The 21,686-nt window shown below is 39.3% G+C and overlaps 1 protein-coding gene across 1 annotated transcript in view; it reads right to left on the bottom strand.

Annotated features, from left to right (window-relative positions):
• Nucleotides 1-21,686, bottom strand: part of snx29 (sorting nexin 29) — a 109,999-nt gene that overhangs the window by 33,894 nt on the left and 54,419 nt on the right. The window contains exons 16-18 of the mRNA XM_018738845.2: nucleotides 17,296-17,412; nucleotides 15,925-15,980; nucleotides 15,357-15,438 (exon numbers count right to left, since the gene is read on the bottom strand). Of these exons, the coding sequence (XP_018594361.1) occupies nucleotides 15,357-15,438; nucleotides 15,925-15,980; nucleotides 17,296-17,412 (255 nt within the window). The remainder of the gene's footprint in view (nucleotides 1-15,356; nucleotides 15,439-15,924; nucleotides 15,981-17,295; nucleotides 17,413-21,686) is intronic.

The following is a 21,686-nucleotide window of genomic DNA, read 5'->3' as shown; positions in this document are numbered from 1 at the left end:
TAGATTCACATTTCAGTAATAAACATCACAGAAAAAAACATTCTTAAAATCTCTGACTGTATTAACTATAGTGCTGAAAATGAGTTTTTGAAGCCCCAGGCACAATTTGATTTTCCTGCACCTGGCCAGAACTTGTGCCTATGTATTCTTTGAGATAGTCACTTCTTGACCGTGGCTCCACGATGAACAAACCCTTTATCGAGGGCATAACAGGCACAGCAACTGGCTTCATATGATGAGAAAACCTCAAATTCACTGAAACCTCAGGCTATACCTGGAGTCTCCCCAGCTTTGCAGCTATAATTTAATTTTGGCCAAAATGCCCTTCAGCTCTTGCAGGATTGTACATTTCTTGGCAGCAATCTGAAGTGTATATACAGAAATTCTTTTATATAGTCCCCCTGGGACACTCTTAGCAGAAAGACAGCCTATTATATGTTTATTATTGATCATACTCCACTTTCACTAGTTACTACACTCTAATGATGCTGCTACATTTTTCTCCCCTAAATCGAATTATTAGTCCTTTCTTAGAGCCTTTCTACTAAACTTCACAAGTTGACTGACTAAATTTTGTACACTTTAGTTAAACTTATGTTCCTGCACTTTAAATTAAAGTTCTGCACAGAATCTCTCACACACACACACACACACACACACACACACACACACACACACACACACACACACACACACACACACACACACACTTGCTGAAGCTGCTTGTCCCAAGCAGGGTTGCAGCGAACCGGAGCCTAACCTGGCAACACGGGGCGCAAGGCTGGAGGGGGGGGACACACCCAGGACAGGACGCCAGTCCGTCACAAGGCACCCCAAGCGGGACTCAAACCCCAGACCCGCCAGAGAGCAGGACCCAGCCAAACTCACCGCGCCCCCCAGGAAGAACAAAATGCATAGCGTATTCACTGTTGCTCACATTTCCTTCATTCATTTAATGCATGACAAAAACTTTTGGCTTGACAAATATAGAGGGCAGTGATAAATAAAACCTCTTTTCCAAAAAAATAAAAAAATACTGTATACAAATTGGAAAAAACAGCATGTCAAAATATACTTTCAGCAGATAGGATACTGTAATCAGTCTTTAAGCAGAAAATCCTTTCTCACTGAAATAAAATCATACCCATCACATACTCCAGTTGGTGTGATGTGTACCTTCACATTGTACCAGGAGTGGATAAGGATTTTTTTTTCTCCAGACCTCTGTCGGGGTTCAAAACCTGCAGGCAGCGAAGCTGGGCCCAACTTCTGTCGTGTGTGTTTTTAACCCCATTCCACGAAGCCCATCCCAGAGCAGATGGCCTGGTGCAGCAGGGGCGGGGGGGCAGGGCAGCAAAGATGGGGAAGTGCACGGAGTACAGAGTGGTGACACCGCACACCCAACCCATTGCGTACCACCCCGAAGGGCTCCAGCTAAAGCTTGGGACATAGACCTATCATGTGCCTCTATGCCTATCCACTGTGGTGTGGTAACCAGAGCTCTCACCAACTAGGACTGATACCATCCTATGACTACACAGTTCTGCCTGCAGTATGCATGAACAGATTCTACAGATTAACATGTTATATGTATGTTTTACTGTCACTCTGCAAATGACTTTGTTTGATATTAATACAAAGCTATACACTTATTACAGGGTTCAGTGTAAATTTTTACACTTTAGTTCAATGCATGTATAAAATGAAATCCATCCTCAATCTTATCTGGTGATGAAAGCCTCCACCCCTTGAACAAATCCAGCTGGCTTGAGGCTCATACAGTATTTCGATCTTTCCACAGTAATTTAAGCCTCTCTATTAGGAGTCCAGGACTCTGCAATGATGACCAGTGTTAGAGGCCAATGCAGCAGCTCATTAAGCTGTTAGAAAGAGTCATTCCCCAGATAAGGTGGATAAAAATATACTGAGATCCTCATTTTTAGATGTACTTCTCCGTGAGGAGGCCGTGGCAACTCCTTTCGCCTGCTAAATATGAAATGGGGGTCTGTGTGTGTCAGTTTAGAAGTCCACTTGATTCACAGACCCTGGCCGTGGTAAAAGCCAAATTCTAACACCCTCAATTTCAGAAAGGAACCGGACCAGCAAGCGAAGTTCTCCTCTCTACAGGAAGCCGCTAATCAGCTTCCCCCGAAAGGTCCTCCAGGGCTGGTTGTCAACCTGCTGTCGGGGTTGACAGGGGATGTTCCATGTTAGTGGCAGTGGGGACCAAGCGGCACATAGCAGTGCCAAGCTTCTTTTTCATTTCATTTCAATTAATGCTCTGTATCCAGTATTACTTACTAATACTTTATGCACCAGAATATGAAAAAAATCAAAGATATAAAAACAAAGTTTTTGAATTTCCATATTCAAAACTTTCCAAGTCTTAAGGTTTGTTCCACAATACCATGTGTTGATACTTTAATTATGTGTGCGTAATAAGTGAAAACACCCAAATTTTACACTAAAATAGACAAAATGTGTTTTAAATGTAAGGTCATTCCCAGCACTTTGATACATTTATTGAGGGAATGTGGTACAATGCAAATAGGGGGTGAGGTGGCACAGCGTGTTAGGCCAGGTCCTGCTCTCTGGCGGGTCTGGGGTTCGAGTCCTGCTTGGGGTGCCTTGCAACTGACTGGCATCCCGTCCGGTTTGTGTCCCCTCCCCCTCCAGCCCTGTGTTGCTGGGGTAGGCTCCGGTCCGCCGCGATCCCGCTCGGGACAAGTGGCTTCAGAGTGAGTGTGTGTGTGTGTGTGTGTGTGTGTGTGTGTGTGTGTGTGTGTGTGTGTGTGTGTGTGTATACACACAATGCAAGATTACTGGAATGATGTTCATTCAACCATTCAGAAAACACTTAACCAAAAGTCAGATTTATTCGCCTCTATATTCTTGTCAATTGGGGGGGTGCGGTGGTGCAGTGGGTTGGACCAGGTCCTACTCTCCAGTGGGTCTGGGGTTCGAGTCCCGCTTGGGGTGCCTTGCGGCGGACTGGCACCCCGTCCTGGGTGTGTCCCCTCCCCCTCCGGCCTCACGCCCTGTGTTACCGGGTAGGCTCCGGTTCCCCGTGACCCCGTATAGGGACAACCGGTTCAGTAAATATGTGTGTGTGTATTCTTGTCAAACCACAACCCAAATCCTGTATTTAACAAAGTTATGGAACACTGACTGACTACTCACACATTTGGGAAGGTAATGGACTGTACTGCTATGGTTCACAACAGATGCTCCCACCACAAATATGCGATTGACTTAAGTGTCTAACCTTCTTCTCACAGAAAATTAATATTTGAACTGCATGATAATTATAGAACACTTTGTATTCTATCATGTACCTGTAGGTATTTGCAATTTCTCAATATGTTTTCCATCTATGTTGTTGTGACCTAGTTCAGCTGTTAATTAAGAAAAAAATACATGGAAAATTATGTAACTAACATTAATGGGGACATACAGTTTGCATATGGGAGTATTTTGCTTTCAAAACTATATCAAAGCACAAAACTAATGGGTTCAGAGTCGGGATACAGTGCTCCAGCAGTGTCTATGTCGGTAAGTTGTTATGAAAAACTAAGGACACCTGTTCTTCAACTTACAATTGGGGTCAGAAATCTATTCATAACTCATCTGGTATGTGAAGTAGCTTCTATCCATTAGGTCACATTCAGTAAAAGCTTAAAAATGCAGATGCATCATGATTTAGAGGTGCATTCTATAAAAATATTCCCAAATCACTCAACTCTTATTCACATCCAACTTATCCAATAAGCATGCAGTGTACAACGATCATTGTGTTATTGATCGCCGATACGCAAGAACCGTAGACACTCTAAAATTTAAAAAAATCCCACATTCCTATTCTCTTTAGAGACACCTTTCATCTGGGCACCTAAACACATGCTGGATGCGTTCCGGTAAATTTTACATAGTAGATAGCTGAAGGAAATGTAACCAAAAATAAACGTAAATGTCTTTAATAATGCAAGGAGCCAGTGCTTTAGTACAACACTAATGATTGGGCATTTTAATCTACAATTCCTTACTATCAGCTATATTATTGTATTTAAAACTGTAACAACAGGATAAACTGATTTCACAATTACTACAAAAATGACAACAGTACCCATGTAAGCACAGTCCATAGGAAATTATTAAAAGTGTATTTATTAAAATATAAATAAACTTTCTGATTGGACAGCTGTTGCAGCTAACTGCTTTGTGGATAATTTTACACATATCTCACAAACCCTATGCAACCTCTCTCTAATGGAGCTTTCACAGTGCCTAATGGTATCACACGGTGACACATGCACTACCAGCCAATTCTGCCATCCTGCTTGTGGGAGAAACCCTGAAGCAATAATATCCCTAAACAGAAAACTGGTGCCAAATGGTACTGTATTGGGGCACCGACTGTGACGGGAGTAAAGTGACCCAGTTTATCACGGAATAATATGCATGCATGGGCACGTGGGTTCTTGTTTACATTTACACTTCAAAAACATCCATCATGGTGAAATCTCATTTCATAGGATTGGCTAATCAAGCAAAGGTTTCCTTTGCAGAACTGTTACCTACTCTCTTCATCTTGGCCCAATAAAAAAAAAAATCTTCAATAGATCTCCAATTCCGAAACTTCCTCTACCAATAGTGCTATGTGACAGCACCTTTCGACAACGTTACCACAATGTGTACACTATCAATGCCTTTAATTAAGCTTCAGCAGAATGCCTAAATAAAATCATCTTATAATGTTACAAGGATGACAAAGCTCTACTTCCAAAACAACTCCTGTTATTAAACAGCTGTAAACGACTGCATTTCATAGGTCAGTTTGAGAAACATTGTCCTCAGCTAAGCAGGAGCGCAGGTATCCGGGCGAGGAGGAAGCAGAGGAAGCAGAGGACTGGCAGGGCACCGACAGTGGGGCGTTATTACAGAGGCTTTGATTAAACTATAAAACCTTTCCCAGACTCTAATCTATCTGTGACCCTCAGCCAACATGACAGAGATAGTGCTTAAGACGTTAAGGAGGAGGCAGGAAACCTTTACACCACCACATACAAAAAGCAAAAAGAGGCTTTTGTGGGAAAAGGTTTTACAGCAGGAAAGGCAGGCTGATGCCTTTAACTGGCCAGTATTTGGAGGATTACTGGTGATGCCAAACACTCTTCACACGACCAGAAGAAACAAGTTAATGAGGTTTTTTTTAATTTAAAAAAATAAAAAAAAAAAACCCTATGGAATTAGTCAAATTTTTCATAACATCTATCTGCTTTTTACCCACTCCAGCACAAGAACACCAAATTGAAGACATTAGAAAAAATATTTCAGTAAAATTGAGATTTGTTTTCTTGCATTTATTCATGAGCCATTGCACAATTACGTGTCCCCCTCGAAGCACGACACCATACCAGCTGGGGAGGGGTGAACAGACACACATCCTCCCCTGTGCACACTATGAGCCACCCACTTCTTTTCACTCGACAGGATTTTTCGGGCGATGTAACACACTTAGGGGAGAGGCACCTGGATCACTATTGGTTCTGCTGAGAGCAACGAGGGAGATGAAGCCCCAGCCATTTCATCCATCCCACAAAAAAAAAAAGGCGGCCCAATTTGTGTTTCCCGAGCATCCTCGATGACTGCCGTGCCACAGTGGGGATTTAAACCCCAATCCCTGCCACTTGTCAACATACCAATGTGCTAATAGGGAGGCCATGAGTAGCAGGAAAGTGCTATGAAGAGAACTGAATAACAGCATCTTTCTCATGGCTCTAAGGGAAATGCCTCAACACAGGAGCACAGAGTTGAGGAACAGGGAGTGTGAAGGCAGTGTGAAGGCAGTGTAAAGGACAATGGACAGAGTTACAACAAATATTTCAATTCAGTTGTCACTGCAGAATATTTTATTTGTAATAAAGGCTCAAAATATTCTAAAAAAAAAAAAGTGCTAAAAACCTCAATAATTCTGCTGAAGCTTCTTCGGTGCAGTCAATTATTTTGCTAGAAGCTACCATCGTTGATTTACAGAATAAGCACCGCAAAATGTGCTTAGTATAGCATGCTGGGAACACCAACACAATACTGACTAAAATGTCTATTTTTACACTTATTTTCCTGCTTTTACATATTACATATTAGTTACAATACTTGCCGAACTGCTCTCCACATCACGTCTATTGTGTGTTTGGCACTCTGATGCATCCTGGTTAGGGTGGAGAAGTGGATTTAATTTATCTGGTAAACATATCCACATGGTCAGCAATAACTTCTACACACAAAGTAAAATTAAAATAATAATAATAATTAGGACAGAACTGAGAATACCTACACGATGAACTGTACTGGGATGAAGTAGATTCTTTGAAAACAAGATGGAAAAAATAAGTTATAATTATTAATTTCTAAGGAATAACTATCAAGGTAAACTGATAGAGATGTGTTGATCACTTGAGCACATCTGTATCAAATGACCCTACAACTGATCATTAAAGGTTACATTTTGAGCATAATACCACATCCCATTTTCTGGTACATTTCAGCTGCCCTGACACATTAATCAGATTACCTACAGAAAGGTTGTTATACTAACAAATTGCAGGGTTTGTTCACTCTAATTTCAATCAACTCTGCGAAGCATGACAGGGCAATTTAATTCAGGAGGAATCAAGCAAGGTTACGGCCGACATTTAGTAAAGGAATGGCAGGAGGGAAAAAAATCCAACACATGGAGGTTATGAGGAGAGGGCCTAATGAATTGTGTAACTTTGTGCCCGTTTAAGCACTAAGCACTGGAGCAGGAGAGGAAAGTGATTATGGTCTTAGCTGAAGCAAAGTGTTCATTAGAGGAAGTGAAACGCGCATGTGTCATCCCAATTAGACCGTTGCTAAGGCGATGGACGTAAGCGTTCAAAACGATGGTATCGAAAAGGCTGCAGAAACCAGAAGGCTGCAGGTTCAAGTCCCAGGAGGATCTCTGTGAAGTGCTTCGAAAACAACAGATGAATAGATTGACAGCAATAGATAGTCCTTCCTGAATAATTTCTGCTTATAAACAAATTACACCAAAGTCTGACGCCTGTACATATGTATATCAGTGAAATCTAAATAGTACTTGGTAAAGAATACCGTACGCTTTACAATACAGTCCAACTGAATGGCATGATCACAGCTACTGAGTATTGTTGACATCTAACAAAATAAGACAATTATTCCTATCATAGAAACTTAGCTACAGCGAAAGTAAATGCAGCAAAAGAATGGAAGTTTTAGTTTATAGAAAAATTTCAGCTCTTATTTTTCACAGTTATCTCTGTCTACATATCAGACCTTCAAACTATTGTTGCACAAAATTACTTCCTGTCTAAACTCAACAGGCACAAATTGTGAAGCTGCCTCAGGCCACGCAGCGGCCATGAGGAGGGCAAAGATGATTCATATGGCCGTTAGAAGGAGAGGTGGTTCTTCAACATAAAACTAATGAAAAACTCAAACTGGCTATACACCCACACTGATGGGTGCTGTCACTGTCATACCCAGGAATCCAAGACAGACATTTTCAGCTGTCATTACATATTTTACAAACTAGGGAATGAGGGCTCAAAATAAGCTGGATCCACTCAGCCTCTGTCTGAGGAACGGGAAACATCCCACAGAAGAGGAGCTCTCTATGCAGTTCAAGCCAATCCTGGCTGCGCACACAGCTTGTGCATTCGAAGCATACTCACAATACTTTAGAGACATCCATTAGTTAGACGCCCTGTTTATTCATAACTCACTAAGCAACTGTTTATCCTCTCAGACCTGAGCAGACTTCACAAGTACCCCCTCCTCCATCCGCATCAAAACATACTAACCTGTCAGTTTGGTTCTAAAGTCTGAGAAATCAAGCTTGGCATGGCTCAGCCTCAACAATTACATACTACATCACTGCGTAGCATACTATTAATGAATAAATTCAGACAAAGTATCACTGGCTCCAATCTTCCTGTGTTGTTCCAGCCCTAAATCTGTGTTCCTGCACATTTCTCATTCATCCCTGTTTCCGCAGCCTGCTTTTTCGGAGGAGTTTAGCGCGCGAGTGGTGCCTCAAGGCAACAGAGAGCATCTAGGGAGCTACAATCTGCTGACAACAAACAAAAAGCTTCGTACCACTGGCCTGTTAGCAAGCCTGCGCCAGGGTATAACACAGTAACATGAAAGAGCCGGAGAGCAGCAGACGGTGGTTCCCAGGGGCGTGACAGGAGCAAGCCCCTGACTGCTCATCTCTTTCCTCCCTCTCCTTCCCCTCCCTCCCTCCCTCTCCCACACACTTCATCTCTCATCCAGGGCTCGGCAGGGCATGATGGGGTCGCACAGAGCTGGCATTTCAAGCTGGCATTGTCAACGATGCGCACTTGCACGCACAGATGGGAACATGCGCTGTAAGTTGCAGAATTCCCCCTCCAAAGGTGATTAGGCCACCTGCACAAAAAGTGTCACAGAAACTAAGCACAGTGAATTTTTTTTTTTTTTTATTAAATTTTGTTTATTCTTTGTTTTAAAATATGTACTCCCTGTGTTTGTGGGGGGAAAAAAAGGCTTTCTAAGCAACATGTCTTCACATAACCTTAAAGTTAAACATGCAAAATCCTGGCAAAAGTTTTTAATGATACTATTGAACAACTTGAATCTTGATTTCAGGAACATATATAAAGTGTGTACAGCAGACTGAAATCCTGTACACAAATATATACACTTGGAGCAACAGGTGAGACAGAATTGGTCTCCACACGCATACGGAAAAGAGAAAAGAAAATGCAGTGAAAGCAGTAAATCAACAGAATACACTCATCTCACACAACAGGGCCCAGTAGAATAAAAAATTGGTCTAATGGCAGAAACTACATTGATTATTAGACTAATTATTCAAAATAGAGTACACTATACCTAAACCGGTGCAGCTTCTCAAAGCATTTTTCCTCCCATTTATAATTTATGAAAATTCTTACCTAAGCATTTGCAAATCTTGCAAAACTTCCAAAGATGTAAGCAAATATCTCAATGTGGATGCCAATATTTTTTTAATCATCATCAACACAATATGGAAGTACTGAGCTACACAAGGCAAATATTCTGGCTTAACTTCTCACACCCAGAAACAAAAGTTAGAACCAGATCTACATCTGCTTAAAACGATGCACACATTTAAATTTTTCATGATATCTGAGAGGGATTATACGTTTCCTTCATGCCAAAAACAAACGTCCCTCAGACCTAATTTAATACTGCTCATTTCACTGTGAAGCACATTAATATGCATAAGCAAGGAATAGGCATGTAAACAAATACAGTGTACGGCAGGTGATGTTTATAGTCTGCTGCTAATAGCCAATCAGATTCAGACAAAAATTTTGGATCAATCATCCATTAACAGAGATTTAAAGACTTCACCTGACAAATTTGCTTATTTGGATATACTTTATTCACTTGAACAAGACTTCAGATACACAGAAACCGCTGATGATTGCTTTTTCAAGGAGAACACTGAAAATTATTTTGTTCGACAGAGAACAAATCCCATTCAGCCAAGAACTACAGTCCACGAACGAAAGGCAGCGGCAGGCGCAGCGGGCTCTTTCACTGGGGCCGTGAGCCGTTCGGCACAAAGAAGGGCTGCAGTTACAGCAATTTAAGATGCTTAATTGTGGTCGCAAAGAAAAACACTCTAACCCGGTGCGTCATCTGCTGGCTGCAGTGGCACTAAAAATATTCTGCAAGTGATAGGACAACATTGACGTCAACAAGACGAGCAGATAAAGGAACAGATTACAAGTTTGTGGGTGGTCTGTTTGCCGAGAAAAACAGCATGGCTTCATATAGGTTCTTATGACTGAGACGGATTGTAAAGCACTTAAAGGGGATGTGAAACTATTTCAGAAATTAACAGTGACATGTTAGAGAAAATTAAACTGTTAAACTTGCTGCAACAGTTGTAATATAGTGAAAACACAAAAGGAAAAAAACACTCTTTAAACCCCCTTGGGTGCTGCCATATTGCTGATGACGCCTTTGGGTGGGTAGCAGCAGGCATTGCTTAAAGCATTCATCCCCATGAGTCTTCGTTACAGGACTTTTCTTTTAAATTTAGCAATAATCTATGGAAATTTGCGTTGCTGTACAATAATTTTTATGACCTGGAGCAGTAAAATAATGCCCATTGCCAAAAGGCTGCTTTTTGTGCTCAGAAATTACATGCTGCTCTCATTTGTAAGAGTCTGTTATGTCTTCAAACAATTGTCACAAGCCCTAAGTAAAGCTATTTCTAAAGTTTTGTCTAGTGCAAGGAATTACACTTGAATTTGTCAGATATTTCAAGGACCAGCGAAGCGTGACAGCACTCAGGAGGTAGTGAGCATAAGCCTTCAGTGGTATGAACAATGTCTTGACAACGCCGTTTTCCTGCAAATTTATAGAAAAGTAGCATACAACGCATTACACTGTGCTTCTGCTTATTGCAATGGGGGGGGGGGAGAAAAAAATATATATATATATATTTTTAGGAGCCAGCTAACTTTAACACAAATATTTCCTGTAGGTAACATTTCTCAGAAATAAGATATGCAGCCATCAGCCAAGCTCAACAGGTGTTCAGGGGTGTTCTCAAGTACAGGGAAACTCCTTGGAGATGGATGCAACTTAGCTGTTCAGTTGCCATCTGTCTTCTTACACTCATTATACTGGGCTAATCTGTTTAAATCCATTGTCAACAACTGCTTGCCCTGAGCAGGGTTGCAGTGAGTCAGAGCCTTACCCGGTAACACAGGGCGCAAGGTCAAAGGGGGAGGGGAGACACCCACGACGGGATATCAGTCCATCGCAAGGAATCCCAAGCAGGGTTCGAACCCCAGACCAACCACACAGCAGGCACCAGCAGAATCCGCTGCGCCACCATGCCCCCCTCCCTTTAAGTCACAACCTGTTAATAGACATTGTTTTGAGATTGTACTGTATGCAATGCCTGTCTGACACCACTTTTACGTTAAACACTTTACAATGAACCTTGGAAAGATGATATGTGTGTGTGTGTGTGTGTGTGTGTGTAATATATATATATATATATATATATATATATATATATATATATATATATATATATACACACACACATATAGAAAAAAACTATGCTATAGAAAAAATTCACTGAAAGTGGTCTTCAAAACGCCATTGTTGTAGCTTGCGATGCCAGTCACTGTGAAAAGTATGATTTGTTCTTGAACATCACTTTCAGAAACTGTCATCATAACTTACTTTCAGAGCTGCTCAATGTTCCTCACCAGATATGAAAAGTGAGTTTTACCCTCATCAGAACAACTTTCTCAGAACAAAGTCTGAGAATTCATTTTAAACAGGACAGGCTACACAGCTAAAAACCAAGCTGGATACAAAATTATATTTACATGCAAAAGAGATTTTAAAATCACAGGTGCAAAGAGTTTTGGAAACAAACAAAGAGGTTACCCTATAGTCCCATCTATTGACAGATACAGTTTCTCTAGTGGGGGCGTGTGGTGGGTTTGGCTGATGCCTGCTGTGTGACGGGTCTGGGGCTTGGGTTTTTTCCCCAAAGTGACTTACAATGGTAAGCTTCTTAGCTATTTACGCATTTATAAAGGTGAATTTTTTTTTTTTTTTTTTTTAACCGGTGCCATATAGGGTATGTACCTTGCTCAAGGGTTCTACAGCTAGAGGTGGATTTGAACCTGTGACCTTTAAGTCCAAAGGCAACAGCTTTAATCACTGTGTTACCAGCTGTCTCTACTACTGAGAACAACATCCCGCCTTCCAAAACTGTAACCAATTAACAAATACAAATATACTTTTCTCACCAAGAATTGCCTTCTGACAGAGGTTGAGGGCACTGTCAAATAATGCAGGAATTTAAGAAATATAAAAACAGTATCATGCTGTTCTGATACTATGTTTGGTGACTGGGTGATGCGTACATTTAAGGAATGATGACAGCATTACAGGATGTACTAATATTCCTTAGTGGTTTTTTTTTTTTTTTTTTTTTTTAAAAACACCCCACCGAAGACGCTTGGTCCCAAGGAGATGATTGCAAAGCCCAAAAAGCTACAAAACTTAACAGAATGCATACCCAACAGAGAAGTTTATTATGAAATCATACACATTAAGGTTTCAGTTTGTTCCTCTGCACTGCAAGCAATAACGAACATCCATAATATCCACAATAATAAAAAAACAAGTAATAAACCACATAAGCTGCATAGAATAAATAAGGAGTCACTGTTGCACTGCTGACCCTGCTAGTTTTGCAGATGAAAGGGAATCACTCATCTTGAGAAAATAATAAGACACCCAGGCTCATATAAGAGTTTTTCATCAGGGCTGTGATCTAGTACGTGGATTGGCAATGGTCCCTTGCGCAAGACATCTGCAACAGCTAGGGATGGAGAAAACCACAATGTCATTTAATCACCTCCTGGGATCAGTTTAATTAAGTTCCTCTTTCTTTTCTAAGGCAAAAACATGTTATTTTGCCTATGTAATAAATGTGAAAAAGAATGATTTGGCACTGAAAATAAGATAAAATAGAACAATAATGTAACACAACATTTACATTATTTATTTAGGAGACACTTTTCTCCAAAGTAAAATACAACCCAGAGCAAAGTGTATAGATACAGACATGATTGTCGAAACAAAGTCTGTCTGATAGCACCGCTTTTGCTAGCACACATTACGGAGAACCTGCCTATAAAATTCAGTCTGACAGTAAATACAAATACAAAGGTGATCATGATGGCAACTTATGAAGCTGTTAGAAGATCAGGAGAGAAGTGGGTCCGAAAGAAGCGTGTTTTGAGACCCGTTATTCTCATCACACCACATCGGAGCCAAAACCAAGAACTGACTATTTTGAACCTTGCATGAGTGCAGCAGTCTTGCTGGGGTGCACAGAGTGATCAGGTCTCATAAGTATTGAGCTGCTGATCCATTGACCATGCTGCCCAGTAATAGTACTATTAAATTAATCCTACTGATTAATTGACTAAACATTTTTTCCTCATTCCCTACTTGTTATTCTGTGACAACCTTGATTCAGAAAAGCACATCTTAACTTGAGGATGAAGGTAAGGTCAAAAGGAATCACATTAGTGAAAATCTGATGGATCCCCTACATTACTGTAACCTCAAAGTCTATGAAAGCAGGTAAGAGTTTTTCAGACAGAAGAAATTAGGTAGTACAGGCAACAGGCCATGGGGTCAGCTTCCTTCTGTTTTGATGCTTTATCATCGGAAAGCGCACCTGGGTAAGCCTAAAATGATAGTACTAATAAAATCATACGGGTCACGCTATGAGTTTTACTAGGTATCTACTGCAGTAGGTTGATAAAATCTACATCCACAGATCTCAGGCTGTCAGCTGAAGCAGAGCAGCACAAAACACCCACATACACAGATTACATCTTAATGATAAAAAAGGATATAAAAAGGATATACCCCTGTGGAAAACAATACTCAGGGTTCAGAGATAACAAAATAGTTATCACGCTGTTTTCATTTCAGTGATGAAATAAAATGGCAAATTATTTTGATGAATTCTGCATAACAATAGTCCCATGACTACAACGTGACAGAAGCACATAAAAAAACTGATGGCATCAACACTGATTGCACCAAAACAATGTTTTTGATGTCACTGATTTTAATACAACCATTCTTTCCAATTTATTTTCTCATTTTGAGATTGGTTCAGAAGAAAAAAGAAAATGAGGCACAGCTACACAGTAGGAGTCTTTCCCTTTCTTCAAAATCTCTTCTAATATACTCATGTATTTTTACAGATCACATTATTTCACTAGATGTCCTGGGCTTCATGTCGCATGCAGTTCATAGACATACACCACGGACTCGCTGTGGATCAAGTGTGGGTAATGTGACCTCAATGGCAGAGGAAGGAAGGGGGAAGTTTAACCCAGGATGGGACTTGATCGTGCTTGTTGTGCCATTCTGCTCAAGAACTTGTCAGCTACCCTCTTGGGCACTGAGTGTGGCACAACCTGTCTGCTACTATAAATCGTGTCAGCAAAGCAAAGCCAAGGGAGAATCACTGCACAACCTTTAATCTTAGTCTTAATCTAACAGTAGCACAGCTTGAGTACAATAATACCACAGTACAGAAAGCAATGTCAGCACTGCTAACCATTAAAGGTCAATACTGCTGAAAATGTGCCACAGCCCATATATTCACCTGGCCTTTGGAATAATATATCCTTTAATGTAATTATGTCATACAACTCAGGGCAGTTTTCATGAAAAAAGAGGTCAAAGTTAAGCACATTGGCTCCCACTATGACACCTCAGTGTTTTGCTGATCGACATGAAAATGAGTGGCGAAGACTAAATCTAAATCCATCTTATAGTAATGTAAATGACAAATTAGTGGTAGACCACTAATAATATGGATACTTGAGATTACTGAAATGGCATTTAAAATCCATCAGTGCATGTGCTTTGTGGGGAGAAGAACCTTTTCAACACCTATTTCTTAATGTGGAGCATAGTCATTATCATTGAAAGAATTCATTAAAGTTTTTTGAAGATGTATTTCCAAAATCTTATAAGCAGTGGAAAGCTCTTTGACTAGAAATTACCTATCAATCAGTGTCAGTTCTCACAGAAATGGTAAGAAACTTCTTGTTTAACAAAACAGATCTAATGTTAACAACAAGAATTGAATGTCCTTGGGTCTTTATTTACAAGCTCCTGGATGGTCTGGTATGGTACACACAACATTCTTAATCATCAATATTCCTATAAGTCATCTGTCAAGGTGCTTAATACCATAGATATACTGTACCAATGCTCCCTCTAAACGTGTGCTTATGCACAAAGTTCATGAAATGAGCACACACGACAAAATACTGAGCACACATAAGGCATCCCATTTACAATTATCAGATTTTTTTTTTTTTTTTTTTTAACATGACACTGAATATAAATAGCCTTGGGGCTGCCTGATCCCATTAGGCCAATATAGTGTTACTGTCTTACTCTTGCTGCTCTCGCTGATGCCGTTTCTTTTATTCTTATGATTTGGATAACATTGGACCATTTCACCCATTTAAGATGCAGCAAAAATGTTGTACAAATAATTTATTTGGACATAGCCTCAGGAATTATAAGGAACACTGTACTATAATGTTTCTTAATGATATATGTAGGTCTATATTTAAAGAATTTTTATCCTATCCCAAAAAGAATAGCATGCAGTAGCATCTTACAGAGCAGTCAACAACATACCAAGACGCACCCGTTAGCCAATTATGCAAGGAAAAATCCCTTACTTGGTAAACATGGTACGCATTAGTGGCATTTCCTCGGAGAAAAACAGAGGGGATCCACACATTGATGAGGGCACGGTGAGTACTGCAGGAAAAGAAACAGTACAACATGGATTGCACAACACAACTAAGAGCAGAGGAAATGAAACAAAATACAATTAGCAATATTTTATTGTTAAGAAAGACTTCTGTAATATGATTTATAACAATAAAACATTAAGGATACCAAAACGAAGCAAGCACTGACACTGAATCACATAAACGCTGAAGTTTTTAGTTATTCGCTAATGAAATAAGCTACTAAAAAACAAGAAAGAGAAAACAGTGAGAAACTGTAATGACTGACCAAAATATGCAATTCTCAATGCTGAAGGATGTGTGTGTCCAATGTCAGTTTTGAAATAACTGTTCATTTTTCCTCGTTACCATTACTTGATAACATTCAAAAATCAAGTTGTGAGCAGGTTCCATAGAACCATAGCATACCATACATTAACAGTGCACAGACTAAGATGGAATGAAATTCCAGACCCTCCAAAAATCAGAGATGCTTTGAAGAGATGTAGCTTACGTTTCAAAATCCGATAAACTTGGATCGTCAGAAGTCTGGCTGAGATCACCTGGAACCTTGGATCAAAAAGTTGACAATGAAATCCCTCGCAATTGTTTTGAGGGACCAAAGCAGTTACATTCCACAAAACCAATAACCAGCTAATGTCTTCCAGCTGACCTCACCTACAAGCCAAAGCAAAGACTTAAAGACATTTAAAATTTGTCCTTTCTTCCCGTTAACAGTGCAGTATACCAGTTTTCACATTCTCCTCAAGCATCTGAATGCAACCCCAGAAGACCAACAGATAAACTATGACTACTATATTAATGTTTTGATTACTTTTATATAAAAAAGTAACCAAAAGAATAATGGAGTGAACTGGTTGTAGGCTGGTATAGCCAATTTACCTCCAGACAAAGGACAGCATCCAATTTAACTTTGTAAGCAGTTAAAATGTAATACTAACACTTTTAAAAAAGGCCATAGTGTGGGCAGATGTCAAATGATTGACAAAAGAACAAAGGACTGACATTTCAGTGTTCTGCTTGAGTTACCAACCCAATTCATTCAACTGAATATGGAAATGCAGTCATTTCACATAATACCTACTTTATCAATATGGCCCATTGAAGTTAATCTGCCTTTGATTAAAAAGAGCAGAGCACTTACATTTAGTAGTTTTCATAAGCTTTTGTTTTTAATCTTTAAATCTGTGAATAGAACCAGTAACGTGTTCCCTTTTTGCTGTAATCCTCTGACTAGCATGTGTGTGCATGTGTGTCAGGATGGTCTACTGAACATGGGTGCTGGTAGATAATGGGTTCTTGGGCTCTTGTTGCAAAGGTCTCAGCTGCCTCTCTATAGAAGCAAGACAATATTAAAAAACACTAGTATGAAAAGACCTGAAAGTAGGAGTGACATCACAATCAGAGTCAAACACTGATCATTTTTCACTTGAAGAGTAATACAAGAATAAGGAAGCCAAATGCAAGAACACTTAGCTATTGCTCAGCACAGGAGGGATCTAGCAAACAATATAAAGGCAGAATTAAGACCTCTTATTTGTCATCTACAGCAGATGTACGAAACTAAGAGGAAAAAGTGGAAATCATGTTCACAGTGCCCAGAAAGAGCTTGCTTGATACGTGAAACAGCCAGTGAAGAAAAGGGCAATGTCTCTTCAGCTACAAAAAGCTGATTCAAGTCAATCAGAAGCACTAATGCGCCGACAGAAACAGATCCCTCCTGAGCAGTCAATTGCCTCCCTGGGAAGAGGAAGGTATCATTTTGACAGGGCACAGAAATTCGGGGAGGTGCAGGCACTAAATGCTTGTAGTGGGGAATTCCAGAGCAGCAATGACACCCCCCACAAAGCAAAACATCACTCACAGGGCCACGAAGCTCAATCAGCTCCTGCCGCATCTGGCTGATAAGATGGTCCTTGGCCATCAGTGAACGGTAGAGCCTCTCATTGAACTCGATCAGCTCTCCATGCATCTCAGCCACCTGCACCACCAGGGAGGAAAGAGCAGATTCAGTAAGCACATCCCCAAATTACAAATGTCCACAAATGCCTAGTTCCTTATTCTGACATCAATGTGATCCTATACAACAGATCTGAGGATTGTGTCTAACATTCAGTTCAACCTTGAAAGGTGACCACATGGGATACAGTGCACATTATGTATAAGCAGCCTTAATGGCTACTGGTGTCAACATATGGGCTACTATGCCATGCATCAAAAAACTGGCAGACAGCCATCAAATGAAAATCTCTACAACACTGATGCAAAAAGACCTGGAAAAACAGCCTTCAAAAAACCATGAAAAACAGTACAGGCTCTGTACAGTAGGTTCAAGTAATAAATAAGAAGTCCCACAAGGCTTCTCATCCCACAAAATTTGTTAGAGTACAAGAATGAATCTCTGATGGACATTACTGAATGAAGAATTCAGGTATATTAACATTTCTCACAGGGTGCAGATTTTGGAAGGAGGAACTCAACACTGAGGACCCTGGGTCAACTACTGTCAAGCTGGATGTCATTTGTCATTAAGGCTGGGAGACAAGAGAGTCCACGGAAGAGATGGGACTGTTAACGTCAACAAGCCAAGAAACCACAGAGCTAGAGGTGTGGATCTTTTCTATTTATGGTCTACAAAAATAGAGAATTAATGCAAATTTACACAGTTGACATTTTGCTTGACAACTGAATAGCTTTGACTTTGATATGTCTGTTGTGACTGAAGCACATTCAAGGGTATCTGCAAAAACTGATTTCCATAGAGTGAACTGTTCTTTATTGGAGGGAAAGAAACTGGTTAAAAAAAAAAAAAAAAAATGCAGGGAATATCTCACAAATAAATACTTGGATTGTTAGAGTGCAAAATTACAGATTTCATCTGAATATGTGGTTGTGAACACTACATACAGTTCACTGGAAGTCGCTTTGGAGAAAAGCGTCTGGTAAATACGTAAATGTAAATGAAAATCTGTCTGTCTCCTCGTGTAATACACAATTTTATTTTCTGAGATGTATGTCGCTTTGGAGAAAAGCATCTGGTAAATGAATAAAGGTAAATGTAAATTATTCAAAAGTACTGCATTCAAGAAGATCGAGGGTAAAGTCAAGCATAAAAATTTATCCAGGATATAACATGAATCAGTACCTTAGTTTATATATAAAAAAAAAAAGCCTCAAATGTTCTAACAAATAAAAACGAGGAAAACTATTACTTCAGGTGGCCTTAAGAAGTAATGTCTATATTGAAGTTAAAAATGAACAAATAATTTAAAAAAAAAAAAAAAAAAAAAAAAAATGTTTTTAATGAAGAATTTGTCACAATATACTACTATTAAGTGAGTGTCAGAAATTAGATACACACATTACTAAATTCTAACAAAATAATTGCTGACAAGGAAAGTTAATTTAGAATAAAGGAAGTGACTCCTGAGTCAACGTGAAGAGTTCTTCATTACACCTGTATGAATTCATTACCCGACTATCTTTAGAAACGTAAATCTTCCTTGTTCACCAAAAGTGGTACATAAATAAATACGTTATAAATATCGTCACCACCACCACCAGCAGTGCTGGTGCTATTAAGTCTATTCGCATATTAGGCTAGTCACATCACAATGCTCTTAAAGGAGCTGAAACATACCCCAATATACAGAGAAATGTGTTAAGTGGTAGTGTTCCGCTTTGAATACGACCCCAAAGCTACTCTACAGGATGTGAAAGGGTGGAATTCTGATTGTGGTCACATCATGCACCATTAACATCATCACAAACTGAGATTCTAGTCACACCACATTAAACAGCAAACATGAAAACTTAATCTCACCCAAATAGTAGAAATAAATGTTTTGTCTGAGTATAGCACCTGCATTAATGTTTTAGGATTTAAACTGATGTTCATAGTGTCAACTTGTATTGTGGCTACAGGTTTCAACATCAGTGCTGAAGATTTCTTACCTGGACACTTTCAACGAATTTTTTTTTCTTTTTTTTTTTTTTAAAAAGAAAAAGAAAAAAAAAAAAAAAAAAACATAACCTCATAACAACCTTCCAAAACTGCTGCACGTTACTTCAATGATGTATTATTTTTCCCACACTATTCTGGAATAAAATGAATCACATAAATAATTTTGTGATGAAAAAAACAAACACAGAACTAAGAAAGTAAGCTTAGATCAGAAAAATTGCATTACGAACTTTTGTTTCTATGTGATGCTTGTAGGGGGTAAAAAAAACCAAGAGCTCTGAAAAAAGATTAACAGAAATATGACACAATTTTCATTTTTCTGAGCTATTATCACACTTGCATCTCAATCATTAGACCAGGTTTACTGGAATAAAATCTGAGGAAACATTTCAATTGAAGGTGTTTTATAAACCTCTGTGACATCAATTGTTATTATGAAAAACAAACTTTCAGCATTTTATGTGACTAAACACTAAAAGCACAATAAATATAGAGTGAAGAAAACAGAATATCACTTAATACATTTTCATCTTTTGCTCATCAGTCATCAACTTAATCAAATTAATTTCACAGCAACCATGTTACTAAACAAAATAGCTTTCGTATTTTAAACGTACTGTCACACGCTTCATTCTCACTTGAATTTTTTTTTTTTCATCTAATGTTATGACTGCCTACCTCTGGCTACAATAACTCAGGGAAGTGCCAGAAAGGACACAATAATAACTGTTTTATTAAAAGCTAAAAAATATCCCAAAACTTTCAATTAAACATGGATACATATGTGATTTTAGGTTTATTGGTCTATAAAGAAAACCTGAATAAACATGTCATGTAAAGAAACTAAAGACAAACATCATACACTGAACTACATTAGAGAGACAAAACTGAACTGCTCTGAACTGATCTACCTTGTATTCCAGCACTTTTAATTCCCAATTCCTCCATGCAGTGGCATTTATGTTAATTGCTACAGGTGTGGAGGATTAATTAATTAGCCAATTAGCTCTACATGTAGAAGAGGGAGGAAGAAATGAGCAGCACTCAAGAAGAAAGAACCCATACACCATGGGGGTTAGAAGACACATGAAAAATTATATTCTAGCCATCTTTCCCTGCAAGTTAACTACACAGCCTCAAATTATAGGTGATGAAACAATTAGTTAAACTATCTTCATTATTTACTAATTCAGCACTGTTTTCATAGATGCATCTGACTTACAGTCTCAGCTTCACTCAACACCCTATTTTTTCAAGGGGAAAAATATGCCAAAATAAGAGAGTTCCTACAGAAATTACTCATCTGAATACACCACATGCCAACGGAGTTACTGAGCTAAATAAACACTCCTGATACATCCAGATTCCCTCTCAGCATCCAACTGGCTCACTTAAAATGCATTCTCTCATGTATTGCTGTTGCAGCTATGTACAGATCTATATGTTCCAGTTTTTTTTTTTTATACCATTTAACATATAATTACATTGCATTTCTCATTAACAGATTTTGTTATACGTACTGTTATTTTGTCTCATTGCATTTACATTACATTTATTCATTTTGCTGACATTTTTTCCCCCCCAAAGTGACTTATTTACCCATTTATACAGCTGGGTAACTTTACTGGAGCAATTTAGGGTAAGTACCCTGCTCAAGGGTACTATAGCTGGAGGCAAGACTCAAACCTGCAGCCTTTGGGTCCAAAGGCAGCAGTTCTAACCACCACGCCACAAGCTGCCCCCGTTTAACTTATCTTTATGTGCTGTGTCAATCCTCATGCAAATTACCACTCCACTGTACTTAAAGCCACACCTATAAAAACTTGAGAAATTAAAAATTTTTATGTAAATGGAAGGAACCAAGACAATGAGAAACAATCCAAAGCTAAGATAAATTAGAATCTTACACAAACTGAAATACCACTGATAAAACATGAAAGAGGGTCGAAAATGGGAGGCGGTTTGAGATCACCTGAACCCGGAGGTCCCCAACACGAGCCTGCCCACTCTCGGCGCCATCTAAAGTTCAAACATCTACTGAAGACTATGGATGGATGAAAGTGCCATTGAGTAAAGTCTGACTCTCAAGGTTTCCAGGCTAAGGGAGGAACAGAACTTCACAAACCCTGAACTAGACTCAAACCCCATGCCTAGCAAGCAGCCCAGGAGCTGTAAGGCACCAGGTTGTACCTGCTGTGCCACTGTGTCTTGTATAGAGGACTATACTAGTCTGATTATAATGAGCATGTGCTGGATGGTTGATTCTTCCATATCCTACATTTGGTACTTTT

Source organism: Scleropages formosus, chromosome 20 (genome assembly GCF_900964775.1).
Source record: "Scleropages formosus chromosome 20, fSclFor1.1, whole genome shotgun sequence".
Lineage (NCBI taxonomy): Eukaryota > Metazoa > Chordata > Actinopteri > Osteoglossiformes > Osteoglossidae > Scleropages > Scleropages formosus.
The sequence above is the reverse complement of the archived record's forward strand: the minus strand, read 5'-3'. Positions and strand labels throughout refer to the sequence as shown.